A 14404-nucleotide genomic window follows, 5' to 3' on the forward strand; every position below is an offset into this window, starting at 1 on the left:
GATGTGTCTGATGTATGGGTCATTTCTAGCCAAAGGAGAGTGCCAAAGTACAAAACAAATGCATTCTTCAGGCTAATTCTGAGTCTTTATAATGGACATTACTAATTACAGAGTATCAGGGCATCTACCCAGAGAAATGGGTAGATTCAGATTAGATGTCAGGAAGAAGTTGTTCCCCATGAGGGTGGTGAGAGCCTGGCACAGGCTGCCCAGGGAGGTGGTGGAAGCCTCCTGCCTGGAGGTGTTTGCAGCCAGGCTGGATGTGGCTGTGAGCAACCCGCTGCAGTGTGAGGTGTCCCTGCCCATGGCAGGGGGGTTGGAACTGGCTGATCCTTGGGGTCCCTTCAAACCCTAACAATTCTGTGATTCTACTTCTGAAGTCAATAGGGTTTAACATGTCATAGCTAGGGAAGCAGAATATTTCCTAGGTGTGGTAAAGCTGTTTATCATGTGCGGGCTTGGAGCGTCACCCCTCTGCGGTCTGCCTCACAGCTCCCCGCGAGTATTTTTAGTGGCTGCGGAGAGCCAGACCTGAGAAGGAGCTCCCTGCCTCCCCGCCACGCCACGGCGCGCTTTGGCCACAGCCGCGGCTCCGGCTGCCCTTTTCGGGCGGTGGAACAATCCAGCTGCTGTGGGGAGATGATTCACCCGCCCTGCAGCTGGCCGAGAAGGCCGCCAGCCGGCGCCTATCCTTACCAACAGCAGTGCTCCGGCGGCTGTGCAGACACTCACCCACGCAAAGAGCAGGGCGCAACGCAGCGAACCGAAGCCGGGCGAACCGCCCGCCAGACGCTGGGGTGCGGCGGGAACTGCCCGAGGAGGAGGAGCCGCCGCCTGACCCCGCCCATCTCCAGAGCAGGCCCCGCCTCCGAGTCCGCCCCCTCCCTCAGGGCCCCTCCCCTCCGCCGCGCCGGGGCGGGGCCTCCTGCCGCCGTGGCGTCCACCCCTCCCATTGGCGGCGGGGCGGAGCGCGTGACCGATCGGCGCCTGACGTAGGAGGAAGGAGACGCCATTAGGGGCAGCGGGGCCGTCGGTGGCTGTAGCGTTGTGGCTGCTGGTGTCTTCTCCGCGAGCGTAACCCCCACGGCGTTTCGGCGGTACCTTCCCCTCTCCTCCCCTCCTCGCTCCGCCCCGCGAGTTCCCCGTTCGCTCTCCCGCGGGTCCCCGTCCCGGTGGGCGGCGGCGCCCCGCGGCCGCGGTGCGGACCGTTGATGTGAGGCGGCGGCCCGGCTTGCCGGCGGGGCGCGGATGGCGGCGGCGGGGTCCGGCGCGGCGGCCGGAGGCCGCAGCTTTTCCTTCAAGGTGGTGCTGCTCGGGGAGGGCTGCGTGGGGAAGACCTCCCTTGTGCTGCGCTACTGCGAGAACAAGTTCAACGACAAGCACATCACCACCTTGCAGGTGCGGAGCGGGCCGGGAGCCTGTGCCCTGATCCCCGGGGCCAGGCTGAGGTGGGGAGGGGAATGTCCGCTGCTCTTCTCCCCTTGCACACCTTCCAGGGCTGTCCCTGTGGCGCGTCCTGGCCTGTGCCTTCCGCTCTGGTGCTGGTGGGTTGTCGCTCTTTAAACCCGCGCTGGGGTCTCGGTGCTTGCCGTCCTGTGGAGTGCGGCCTGAGGGACCACTGCCGGCTTTGTGTGTCTGTCCTCTGCCCGCTTTGCTGCGAGCTTATGTTCTGGTGCTGTTTGGTTTGGGGTTTTTGTGCTTCACGCTTAAGTTTTCATCACTTAAAAGCCCTCCTGTCTATTCACAATGCTAACTACTCATTTTATCCGGTTATGTATTTGAATGCCATCATTTAAATGTTAAGGAGTATGAGTCGAAAGTCATGTCGTTATTGTCATCGTTGGTAGTGGACTGATGACTAAGTGTTTCCTACGTGCTTCATTCCTGTTAATAATAGTCTTCCTCGTGTCCCAACACTTGAACCACCTCAATAGTGCTGTCTGAAGAGAATAGCTTTCCCGAAATGGATTACAAGGTTAAGGCTTAGGGTTTAATAACAGAGAAGGTGCCTGAGGCTTATTAGTTGCTTGTCACGTTATCTGCCTGAATTTTTGGCCTGGATCTGTCTGCTAACTTGGAAAGAACGAAGAAGTGCCATTCTGCTTTGTGAAACTCTGACAGGGTGTCTGCTTGGAAGTCCTCTCCTTCCATTACCTACCAGCACCGAGTGCCATCTATGCCATGGTGTGAAATAAAGCACTTACACTGGCTGAGGTCTCTGGATAACATGTTGGGTTTTTCTCTGTTCTTTTTTCAGTCTGTTTGAGCTGTGTGTGAAGCCTTTTGGGCTGTCTCTGCATGCTTTCTCTGTTTACAGTGTCACCCCTTGCAGGGCCGTTGCTGTTCAGTTGTGAGCACGTGTATGGGAGTGTGGGTTTAGCACTCTTCCTGTGCACTGCTCTTCATGCAGTTTGGTTTTGCTTTGTGTTAAGGAAAGGAACAAGCCTTGCCCCCCTGTGGGCCATTAGTGGATTCCTGAATTACTTTGGAGGTTCTTTGAAGCACACACCAAACAGATGATGCCAGAGAGAGCGCTTCAGGGTAGTGATGCGCTATTCTTGCACGCTTAGGGGAAGAGTCTCATGGGCTTGGACGTGTTTAACGGTGAAACCTTCCCATGAAACCAAAGAAGCAGCAGAGATGAAGTAGAAACAAGGCTGTGAATGCTTCATAAACAGATCCTGATGCTCCAGTTTTGCTATAAAAAGTTAAGAAGGTGATGGTTTAATTTCTTCCCCCCTCAATATACACAGTGTGCTGAACCTGTTGGTAGATGTGCTGGGTATGGTGTACTTACAGCAAGCTGATTAACTCTGCCATGGAGTGAGTAATATTTGCTACACTACAGAAATGAATAGCAGCTTGTGTCAGAGCTGCAGCTCTGATTTTCCCCTGGTGTAGCACTAGGCAAGCAGTCATCTGAAGTGCCTTGGAATGGCCATGTGTAGCTGGATTGTGATATCCCATGCTGAGTGCTGTCTCACGTGATGCAGCTTGCTGGTGTGTTTGGGGGTTGGTGGTTAGTTTAGCTGTGGCTTTTTTGGGGGTGGTGGTTTTGTTTTCATTATGGTCAGTCTTGTTTTGTAAATATGCAGTGGAAAAACCTGAAGTGAGTTGTAAAACGGACTTGGGGCACAGATGTCATAACCTGGGCCTTAAAATGGCTCCAAAGTGTTGACAGGAAAACCTCTCTAGGCGCTGTGGCTTGAGAAGGTCTGGTTTTGACTGGCTCTGTGTGTGTGCCTGTAGAGGAGTGGAAGCATGTGCTCATGCTTGCACTTGATACTGAGATTGTTGTCTCTCCACTGTGATTAGGTTTCTCCTTCCTGCCTGTAGCTTGTAACTGGCTGCACTGTTTTTCTCATTTGCTTTGCTATTCTGAGCCTCCTTAGCTGCATTTGTTTCTTCCTGATTGTAAAATGCCCTGTCAGTAGCTTTTGACTCTCCCTGTGCCTCCTGGGAAGTGTTACCTTGTCTGCATAACACCTTACAGGCCTACAAGGAAGTTCTTGTGAAGCTCTTCCACTAGCAAATTAAATCTTCCCTGAAAAACTCTGCTTAAGCAGAGCAGTGACACTTCTGCAGTTCCTTTAACAGGAAAGCCTTCATCTGATGCAGTTGTTCTTTTTTGTGGCATCTAAGTATTGCACCACATTACTTCTGCTCCAATAAAGAGAAAATTAGATAAGTACTTAGCTCCTCATTCAGCAAAGCAGCCACAGGGATGAATCATATGAAAAGATCACTGGATTCTGAGACAAGGGGCTGGCTGGGGGGGAAGGCACTTCAGAGTTCTTTATTCCAGTATGACTGCAGCAAAGAGAGTGGTGAGACTTGCTTTCTGCAAACTGGAAATAGATTTGTGGCTGCTGCTTCCTGCAGTGTGAACCCAGTGATGGGGGGAGCAGAGCAAGCCGTTAAATGGGTTACTGGGAGTCTTTAATGTATGCCAGGCCAGGCTGGATGTGGCTGTGAGCAGCCTGCTGCAGTGTGAGGTGTCCCTGCCCATGGCAGGGGGTTGGACCTGGATGATCCTTGAGGTCCCTTCCAGCCCTGACAACTCTGTGATTGTCTGTGCTATGAGCACAGACTGAGGGAGTTGGGGCTGTTCAGTTTGGAGGAGAGAAGGCTCTGAGGTGACCTCATTGTGGCCTTCCAGTATCTGAAGGGGGCTACAAGAAGGCTGGGGAGGGACTGCTCAGGATCTCAGGTAGAGATAGGACTAGGGGGAATGGAATGAAGCTGGAGGTGAGGAGGAAGTTCTTCCCCATGAGAGTGGTGAAGCCCTGGAATGGGTTTGTCCAGGGAGGTGGTTGGGGCCCTGTCCCTGGAGGTGTTTAAGCCCAGGCTGGATGAGGCTCTGGGCAGCCTGATCTAGTGTGGGGTGTCCCTGCCCATGGCAGGGGGGTTGGAACTAGGTGATCCTTGTGGTCCCCTCCAACCCTGACTGATTCTATGATGCTGTCCTATCTGAATTGTAACACTCAGGCATCATTGTGAAGTTAACCTGTGTACACCCAAGCAGCAGTTTGTTTTGTGCTGGTATCAGAAGGCTTTTAGGAAGCAGGAGCTGTTTCTCCTCTCTTCTCAGCCCTCTTCCCTAAGTGCTGGCTAGAGGGAAATGGTGAGCTGGAGCTTCCTTGGAGGTTAGGAGCATGCTGGCATGTGTTGCTGTAGTTAGGTTAGCTTCAGGTCATGCACTTAAGATAGTGATCACCTTAAAACTGAAATGAAGGTAGCAACTGATTCACATAAGAGAACATCTAGAATAATGTGGAAAAGTGAGGGCTTTTTCCCCAGGCAATTAATACAATTTATAAGCTGTTGTCAGAGCTGGGGGGGGACAGATGGAATTGGTTCCCAGTGATTGAAACCTTAAGGGCCAATGCGTTTGCTTTGAAATAATTCTAAGCAATGAATTGATACTGAGTGAACTGTGCTGGAAAATACAATAACAAACCTCTTGCCCCAGTAATAGAAATTGGGGGAGACACTTTCAGTCAGTTAAGAGAAACCTCTCAAACGTGGAGGACTGCAGAATATGCCTCCCAGGAGAGCTGTGGATGCTATGTTAATCAAATGCTGCAGCTAGCTTGGCTGCACTAGCATAACCTGGAAAAGCTGTCTTGGCTGTTGAAGGTAGCTCAGGGAGGGTGTGGAACACGGTGCAAGGAGGAGGTTCAGTGCTCCATGCCTGGCTTGCCTCTTGAAGATGAAGCACTCAAGGGGCAGGAGCCAGACACCTGCTTTTATTCAGGGAATAGCAAGAGAATCTTTTCAGGCTGGGTTGTCCTTGTGTTCTAGTGCTGGTGCTAGTGTTGGGGTGCTGGGGGAGGAGAAGCTCAGCAGGAGCCAGCAGGGAGCACTTGCAGCCCAGAGAGCCAAGCAGAGCCTGGGCTGCAGCAAGAGAAGTGTGGCCAGCAGGGCCAGGGAGGGGATTCTGCCCCTCTGCTCCACTCTGCTGAGACCACACCTGGAGCTCTGGGTCCAGTTCTGGAGCCTGTGTGCCAGGAAGGATCTGGAGGTGCTGGAAGGTGTCCAGAGGAGGGCCACGAGGATGAGCAGAGGGCTGGAGCTGCTCTGCTGTGAGGACAGACTGAGGGAGTTGGGGCTGTGCAGGCTGGAGAAGAGAAAGTTCCAAGGAGACCAAATTGTGGCCTTCCAGTATCTGAAGGGGGCTCCAAGAAAGCTGGGGAGGGACTTTTGAGGGTGTCAAGGAGTGATAGGACTGGGGGGGGATGGAGCAAGACTAGAAATGGGTAGATTCAGATTGGATGTTAGGAAGAAGTTGTTCCCCATGAGGGTGGTGAGAGCCTGGCACAGGCTGCCCAGGGAGGTGGTGGAAGCCTCCTGCCTGGAGGTGTTTGCAGCCAGGCTGGATGTGGCTGTGAGCAACCTGCTGTGGTGTGAGGTGTCCCTGGCCATGGCAGGGGGTTGGGACTGGCTGAGCCTTGAGGTCCCTTCCAACCCTGACAATTCTATGATTGTATGACTTGAACTGTAACACAGGAAGCACTCCAGAGAGGCAATTTCAGAGTAGTTTAGCTTGGTGTTAGTTGAACTGCTGTGGTCTCCTGCACATGTGCTGGTTGCTGATGCAGTTAAGCAGCAAGTTAGTCCAGGCAGCTGATCTGGCCCATGACACTTTCCAAACACATGAGACTTGTAGTTAGTTCAATGCCTGGTCAGTGCTCACACAGATCTCATGCTGAGCTGCCTCACTCCAGCCTCAAATAATCTAGGATGACTGTATCATAAAACATCCCTGAGTGCTTGTTGGGGTCCAGATGCAAGCTGAGGCAAAGCTGAAAGGGAAACTGAGTGAAATGTAAGGAGAAAGGCAAAAGTTAACCCTTGGCAACTGAATGGTCTGATAGTAACATGTCAGTGTGGGAATTGGAGGAGCAGGTTCTTGATGCATCAACCCTTTCAGACCCTCTTCTGGCCTATTAAACTGGTATTACATGTTCAACTCCTGTTTTAGACACTGAGTGGTACAGTTGGTAACAGAGGTGGTGGTTGAAAACGTGGCTCCTGCAGGCTTGGAGAGCAGACACACTCTCAAGTTCCTGGCATTGGACTGATCTTGCAGAATGCACTGGGCCCATGAAATGTTTTCATAACTTAACCTGGTGCAACTCTTCCAGGCAGCCTTTCTTATCCTTGCTTTGGTTTTGTGTCTTGGCTGAGAAGCATTTTGTGGAGCCTTCAGGACACCCCCCCCCCAAACCACACCACTGCTCCCAAGGAGCTCCCAAAGCCAGCTGAGTGATGTCAGCTCCCTGCAGCCAAATAAGAGACACACAGAATACTTCTGAGACTCTTAGCCATGAGCTCCAATTGTTTTACTTTGCTCTGATAGCTCACCAACTGTTTTGCTAATTCCTGCACATTTCGAATCCTGTCAGGCTGCTTCCTACCCAAACTGCCTGTGCTCTTGTGAAATGCTTCAAGTTCAGCTCAGGCTTATCAGTGTTGTGTGTTCAGGACCTTTCCACACAGCTCTCATCCTTCTGAAATGAAGGAGAAAACATAAGAAGGTAGCAAATAATTGTCTTCAGCCAAATTGATTTAGCACAGACTCCTGGCAAACAGCAGTAAAGTTACTTAGTGTGGACTCAGTCTTCTGTGTTAGAGGATTCAGATCCAGGAATCTGCCTTTCCTTGCTGCAGTAGTTCTGAGGAGTAAATTAATTTGAAGTCAAATGAGACATTTGTGTGTGAAACCTAACTGCAGTCTGTTTTGCTTTCCAGGCATCTTTTCTTACAAAGAAGCTAAATATTGGTGGGAAAAGAGTAAACCTTGCCATATGGGTATGTTTGCTTCCCTGTTTTCTCTCTTCTGGCTAAACAGAATATGCTCCTGAAAAGTTACTTAGACACACAAATTACAAGTAAAAATTTCAGAGTATTTGGAGCTGCTTGAAGTGTTGTTTGCTTTGTCTTCAATGCCAACAAATGTGTGTTTTAAATGCAGGATACAGCTGGCCAAGAAAGATTTCATGCTTTGGGGCCCATCTACTACAGGGATTCTAATGGAGCTATTCTAGTCTATGATATAACAGATGAAGACTCTTTTCAGAAGGTACTGGACAGATTTTTACCTCTGTGTGAGATGTGAACTGATGGAAAGGTGATCTGTGATGGGAATGTGTAAGTGGGAGTCTGTTGTCAGCAGTAGCCATGCCTGTTACACTGGTCTGGAAGGAAGCACCTTTGCCCATGGCCAAGGGGTTGGAACTAGATAGTCCCTAAGGTCCCTTCCAACCCAAAGCACTGTGATCTGCAGATGGAGATGGCAGGATGAAAATGCATCCCTTCCTTGTTCACCCTGAATTTCTATCAGGGTTGCTCAAAGAGTAAGAGTTGGATGTGAGTTAGGTGTGACAAGCTACAAACATGAACCAGTACTGTTGTGGCAGTGTGCCATGCAGATCTCCACTCATCTGATCAATGTCTACCAATAGCTGAGGGCTGGGGGTCAAGGGGAGGGGGCCAAGCTCTTGTGGGTGGTGCACAGCAATAAGCCAAGGAGCAATGGAGACAAACTTGACCAGAGAAGGTTTCAGCTCAGCATGAGGAGAAACTTCTTTGGTGTGAGGGTGTTGGAGCCCTGGAGCAGGCTGCCCAGAGAGGTTGTGGAGTCTTCTTCTCTGGAGCCTTTCCAACCCCAGCTGGATGCATTCCTGTGTGGACTGCCCTGGGTGCTGCTGCTCTGGCAGGAGGTTGGACTGGATGATCTCTGGAGGTCCCTCCCAGCCTCTAAGTACTGTGAGACTGATGCTGTCTAAACCAGATTACTAGAAGATGTTACTTGAACACATCTGAGGACTCTGAAACTGCCATATATGATATGGAAGCATTACTTTCTTAGGGAGGACAGACACTTAGAATTCAAATCCTGATCGAAACCTGAACATTGATAGCTAATTATTTGATAGCTGTATTAGTTGATCAGTCTGTGCAGGTGAGGGTTTTTCCAGCCCTAGGTCAAATCAGTGGGATCACTCTAAGATGTTCTGTCTGAAAACTGGTGACACTCATTTCCTAAGTGAGTGTCTCTGATCAGCTTGTGGCAAAAGCAGCAGGACTTCTGTGTAGAGGAATAAGAAGTTGGAAGGTGTCCAGAGAAGGGCCATGAGGATGAGCAGAGGGCTGGAACTGCTCTCCTATGAGGACAGGCTGAGAGAGTTGGGGCTGTTCAGTTTGGAGAAGGCTCTGAGGAGAACTTATTGTGGCCTTCCAGTATCTGAAGGGGGCTACAAGAAAGCTGGGGAGGGACTGTTTAGGGTGTCAGGGAGTGATAGGACTGGGGGGATGGAGCAAAACTAGGAGTGGGGAGATTGAGATTGGATGTGAGGAAGAAGTTGTTCCCCATGAGGGTGGTGAGAGCCTGGCACAGGCTGCCCAGGGAGGTGGTGGAAGCCTCCTGCCTGGAGGTGTTTGCAGCCAGGCTGGATGTGGCTGTGAGCAACCTGCTGTAGTGTGAGGTGTCCCTGGCCATGGCAGGGGGGTTGGAGCTGGCTGAGCCTTGAGGTCCCTTCCAGCCCTAATGTTTCTCTGAAGTTGTGGTTGTATGGACAAGGCTTGGGTTAGCAGTGATAGGAGTAGTGTAAGGATGTAGTGCCCCAAGAGCAAGTGAACACTTGTGCTAGCAGCTGAGCTCTTCCCTCCATCTGCAGAATGGTGATGACTTCCCAGTGCTGCTTTGATTTGAGCCTGGCTTAGTGGCACTGTGTGGTACCAGACCACTTCAGTTCTTCAAAGCAAGGTTCCCTTCTTCTGGGAAGTTACTACATAATCACCTGTGTGATGGATCCTAACTGTTTTTAGGTTCTTCAAGTGCCTGCATCTCTTCCCCACTTGAATTCCCTTAAAATAGCAGAGTCAATGCAGTGATCATACAGCTTGAAAGCATGCCACAGGACTGATGAGAGCTACCTTGCCCCCAGCTGACTCGGCACTCTTGTCCCATCTGTTCTCTCAGGACACACAACATCTGTTACAGTCTAACCTGAGCAGCTCTGCTCAGGTACCTCTACCCTTCAAGTCCCTTTTGTGATCAGTTAGTAAGTGCCTGCAGCTAAAAGCTCTCATGCCTCACCTCAAGTGGCCAGTGCAGTGAACTTGTTCTGTGGAGTGGGTCTGACACGAGTGTGGCGAGTTACACTTCTGGAGTAATTGAACCATTTTGTCTAAGTCATTTGCTCTTCACTTCAGTTGAACCAAGCCTATGTGTAGCTGTCTAAAGAGCATTTTGTCTAAAGAGGATTGTTCCAAGCTTTAGAGCAAACAGTGAAAGGAAAGGGGTCAGTTCTGCAGTGCCTAAGGTGGCAGTGTGTAAAGGGAAACTCAACTCACCTGTGTTCTTCTTGCAGGTAAAAAACTGGGTGAAGGAGTTGAGAAAAATGTTGGGCAATGAAATCTGTTTATGTATAGTAGGTAAGTCTGGCTTAACATCCCATTCTTAGCACTGCTTCTGATGAACAGCTTCTTAACACTGCTTTGGCACCTTGTGCACAGGAAGGGGCAAGGCTTCTGTTCATTGCCTCTTTGCAGTCAGAGCTAGGAATGTCAGCAGCTCACAATCAAGGTGTGTCATGATGCACCCTGTCACAAGTGCATGGTATAGACACCTGCAGATTGGTTTAAGAAGGAAACACAACTTCTTGCAGGCACTCAGGCATGACTTTTACCTTTCTCAGTGGCACAGACTAGATGCTTGCTTGTTTTTTGTCAAGTGCCTGGGGTGTGGAATGAGTCCTACAGCTTCAATGTTCCAGTGCAAACCATGTGACAGAATTGCTGGGATTAGATTTTAAATGGGATCTAGTGATGAAAACACTCCCAGGAGGTTAGATGTCTGGATAGTGTGAGGTGTCCCTGCCCTTGGCAGGGGGGTTGGAACTAGATGATCCTTGTGGTCCCTTCCAACCCTGACTGATAGTCTGCAACATCTGCCTTTGCAGCACACAAACTGCCACTGCATTATGCAGGAAAGGGGGAAGGCTCAATGGGTAGGCTCTAAAGAGGTGTTTAGCTCTCCTGATCCCTTTACCAAAGCAAAACTTCATCTTTGTTGCCTGTAAATGCTGGAGTGCAAGGGGATTCTCAAATCATGCTGTGCTCCCAGTTGAGGCCTGTGTAAGAAGCCAGTCTTTACTGGGACAGCTTGTAAGAAAGTGATTACACTACTGCTTGCTTTGGGTCACTTTGGTGCATACAGACTTGAAAGCTGAACTTGTTTTCAACAGGTAACAAAATAGACTTGGAAAAAGAGAGACATGTTTTGGTTCAAGAAGCAGAAACGTAAGTCACCCCAGTTATTAATAGAAACAGTCACTGTGGAACTATGCTGGAGGAGGGAACTTGTGGTGCTGTTAACAGCTGGCAGCCATAAAGCTGCAGTGTGTAGCTGGCTGTGGTGTGAAGTGTTCTCCTAGTAGCAGAGTCCCAGAATGTCCTTACTGGCCAAAGTGTAACTTTGATTAAAGTCAGCATTTGCACTTTAAATGCATTTCTAGACCTGAAAATGCCCTAAAAATCTGGGGAGGGTCTTTGTAGGGTGTCAGGGAGGGATAGGACTGGGGGGGATGGAGCAAAGCTAGAAATGGGGAGACTGAGATTGGATGTGAGGAAGAAGTTGTTCCCCATGAGGGTGGTGAGAGCCTGGCACAGGTTGCCCAGGGAGGTGGTGGAAGCCTCATCCCTGGAGGTGTTTGCAGCCAGGCTGGAGGTGGCTGTGAGCAACCTGCTGTAGTGTGAGGTGTCCCTGGCCATGGCAGGGGGGTTGGGACTGGCTGAGCCTTGAGGCCCCTTTCAAGCCTGACAGTTCTGTGATTCTAATGCTCAGTCATGGCAGCTTTAGCCACATAATTCTATTTGTGTAATAAGTCAGCATGTGTAGCTTAACTCTCAACTTGGAGTAAAACTTCTTGTGATCATCCTTTTGCTTTGTGTGAAGCAGTTCAGATGAAGTCCCTTGGTCCAATGAAGTTCTCTATCTGCATTCCTACAGGTATGCTGAATCTGTTGGAGCAAAACATTATCACACTTCAGCTAAACAGAACAAAGGAATCGAGGAACTGTTCCTTGACCTCTGTAAAAGTAGGTATTCTCCAGGTTACCAAAGGGCTTGTCCACAAAATGCTCAGGGCTTGAGGATGGTTAGGGGCCTGGTGAGGAGAGGCTGAGGGACCTGGGGGTGTTCAGTCTGGAGAGGAGAAGACTGAGAGGGGATTTAATAAATGTTTATAAATATCTGAGGGCTGGGGGTCAGGAGGGAGGGGACAGCCTCTGCTCACTTGGCTCCCTGGGATAGGACAAAGAGCAATGGATGTAAGCTGAGGTTCCACCTCAGCACAAGGGGGAACTTCCTCACTGTAAGGGTCCCAGAGCACTGGAGCAGGCTGCCCAGGGAGGTTGTGGAGTCTCCTTCTCTGGAGACGTTCAAGGCCTGTCTGGATGTGTTCCTGTGTGACCTGCACTAGATTGTGTGGTGCTACTCTGGCAGGGGGGGCTGGACTTGATTTCTTTGGGTCCTTTCCAGCCCCTGACACCCTGTGAATGCTTAAGGGCATGTAAAAAAGCCCTTCTGTAAACTAAGAACTGATTTCATCTGAGTCTCCCTTAAGCCACTTGTGTACTGTAACAGCTATGGAAGCCTCATGTACAGTTGCTTACAGCATTGCAAAGCCATGCTGTGCTCCCAAATGATCCCTTTGTCCTTTGCTGGACCACTGACAGCCGTTTCCCTCAGTGTCTGTAAATAGGAACCTCAGATCAAATGTGTGACTGCTCTCACTGCTGCCTGCTTCAAGCCCTCTGTTAAACCTCTCTCAAAAAGCTCCTCAAAGGATGTTAATTACAAATGATAAAGTTGAAGTTGCAGCGAAGCAAATCATACCCAGCAGTCTAAGCAAATGTTACAGGTCACAAATGTGGCTTAGAAACCTAACAGAGGGAAATGGTCCTATTGATTTTGCTCATTTAAGCCAAATCTGCATGTCTGCAGAGCATGTCTGGGCTTTGGGGAGGGGGAAACACTGGCACAGGTTGCCCAGGGAGGTGGTGGAAGCCTCCTGCCTGGAGGTGTTTGCAGCCAGGCTGGATGTGGCTGTGAGCAACCTGCTGTAGTGTGAGGTGTCCCTGCCCATGGCAGGGGGGGTGGAACTGGCTGAGCCTTGAGGTCCCTTCCAGCCCTGACAATTCTATGGTTCTGTGAAAAGGGGGGTGGTGGATGTGTGGTGGGTGCTGTGTTTTTACTTCCTTCAAAGGAATATTTTTGCTATGGGTGGGTAAATCTACCTTTAAAGGTACTAATGCCAGAGTATCAGCACATCTACCCATAGAAGTGGGTAGATTCAGACTGGATGTCAGGAAGAAGCTCTTCCCCATGAGGGTGGTGAGAGCCTGCCCAGGGAGGTGGTGGAAGCCTCATCCCTGTTGGTGTTGAAGGCCAGGCTGGATGTGGCTGTGAGCAACCTGCTGTGGTGTGAGGTGCTACAGGTTGGACTTGATGATCTCCAAGGTCTTTTCCAACCTGGTTAATTCTGTATTCTGTCCCCTGGCCATGGCAGGGGGGTCGGAACTGGATGATCCTTGAGGTCCCTTCCAACCCTAACAGCTGTGTGATTCTATCCAAGGTTGCCCTTGGTCAGGGCTGCTGGGTGTTGTCCTGCTTTTGGATGCTGTCGGTGTGTTCGTGTAGCTGTGCCACGTGACACCCTGTGCGTAACAGAGGGGAAACCAAACCGGTCTGGCTGCAACTTAGCGCATGGAACTCAAAACAGATGAAGATCTCAGTCCTGTGTGTGTGAGAAAATGCAGTGGGATGTCCCCTCATCCATTTCTTCCTTTCCCAGGAATGATAGAAACTGCTCAAGTGGAGGAGAGAGCGAGAGGCAACGGTTCCAGCCAGCCCGGCCCGGCCCGGCGAGGCGTACAGATCATCGACGACGAGCCACAAGTACAGAGCAGCGGAGGCTGTTGTTCTTCTGGATAGCTCTAGGACTGTGCATCACTGCCCTCTGGAGATGGAGACTGCCATGTTCCAAGTCACACCCTCTTTACCAATGGAGTAATAGAATTAACAGTATTTAAAAGTAATCCCATGTAACACTGCAGAGACCTTAAGTGCTAAACTAGTGGCGTCGGTGGCCAGAGAGCTGGCGTTGCCTGCCGTGGTTTAACAGAGCAATTACCAAGGGCCTTTTGCATCTTTGGGTTGTTTCCTTTAATGAGGAGTAATGTGCATGTAGAAAAGACCTACTTAAAGGCTTCATTTATATTCTTTGAGATCAGATCATTATTTAATAACTTATATACCTTGTTGTGGAATGGTATCCAGGTTCTTTTCTTTGCAGCAGCTCTTGGTATTTCGTGGTGGATCCCACTTGTATCACTTCTAAAAGAATCCAAACTGATCATTAGCAGCAGCAGCATCATTCTGGGTTGGGTTGGGTTTTTTTTTCCCTCCTTAAATTTGCAGATATCCCAAGTAATATTTTTGCAGGGCCTCCACAGGCCTCTAACTGTCAACTACTTTGCTACATTCTGTTCATCCTGTATGCCAAGCTGGTAAAACCCCCTTGTAAATGACATATTTAATATTTTATCTGCTTTTTACAGCTGCAGAAATCTGTACATCAGTCTTGTCAGTGGTTGTGAAGTGAATCAGTCAGTGGAAGATGCTTTTCATGTGTACTGTTGAATTGCTCCTTCTGTTCCCCCCCACCCTGAAAACAGCTACATTCATAGCTACAGCAACACTCACTTTTTTTTGTTTTAGGCCTTTGATGGCAAGCAGCAGAGTTTAGAGCATCCCCTTAGCAGGAGGAGAATCCTTCCTTAGGCTGCTGTTTGGCGTGGAGGTGTTGGACTCCCAGCTGGAGCAGTTGGTGCA

The 14404-nt window shown here is 50.0% G+C and overlaps 1 protein-coding gene across 1 annotated transcript; it reads left to right on the forward strand.

Moving 5' to 3' along the window:
* Window positions 1-1132: 1132 nt before the first annotated feature.
* RAB21 (RAB21, member RAS oncogene family) lies at window positions 1133-13954 on the forward strand. Its single transcript, XM_009901304.2, has 7 exons — window positions 1133-1398; window positions 7255-7314; window positions 7478-7585; window positions 9879-9942; window positions 10755-10809; window positions 11519-11607; window positions 13365-13954. The coding sequence occupies exons 1-7, from the start codon at window positions 1249-1251 to the stop codon at window positions 13502-13504; spliced, it is 666 nt and encodes a 221-aa protein (XP_009899606.2). The 5' UTR covers window positions 1133-1248; the 3' UTR covers window positions 13505-13954.
* The last annotated feature ends 450 nt before the right edge of the window (window positions 13955-14404 follow it).

Source organism: Dryobates pubescens, chromosome Z (genome assembly GCF_014839835.1).
Source record: "Dryobates pubescens isolate bDryPub1 chromosome Z, bDryPub1.pri, whole genome shotgun sequence".
Lineage (NCBI taxonomy): Eukaryota > Metazoa > Chordata > Aves > Piciformes > Picidae > Dryobates > Dryobates pubescens.

Excerpts from the sequence above, each read along its gene's own strand:
- RAB21 (XM_009901304.2), top strand. The coding sequence starts at position 1,249 with ATGGCGGCGGCGGGGTCCGGCGCGGCGGCCGGAGGCCGCAGCTTTTCC. Across the intron at positions 7,315-7,477 it reads GAGTAAACCTTGCCATATGG|GATACAGCTGGCCAAGAAAG; the intron begins GTATGTTTGCTT and ends TTTTAAATGCAG. Across the intron at positions 7,586-9,878 it reads ATGAAGACTCTTTTCAGAAG|GTAAAAAACTGGGTGAAGGA; the intron begins GTACTGGACAGA and ends TTCTTCTTGCAG.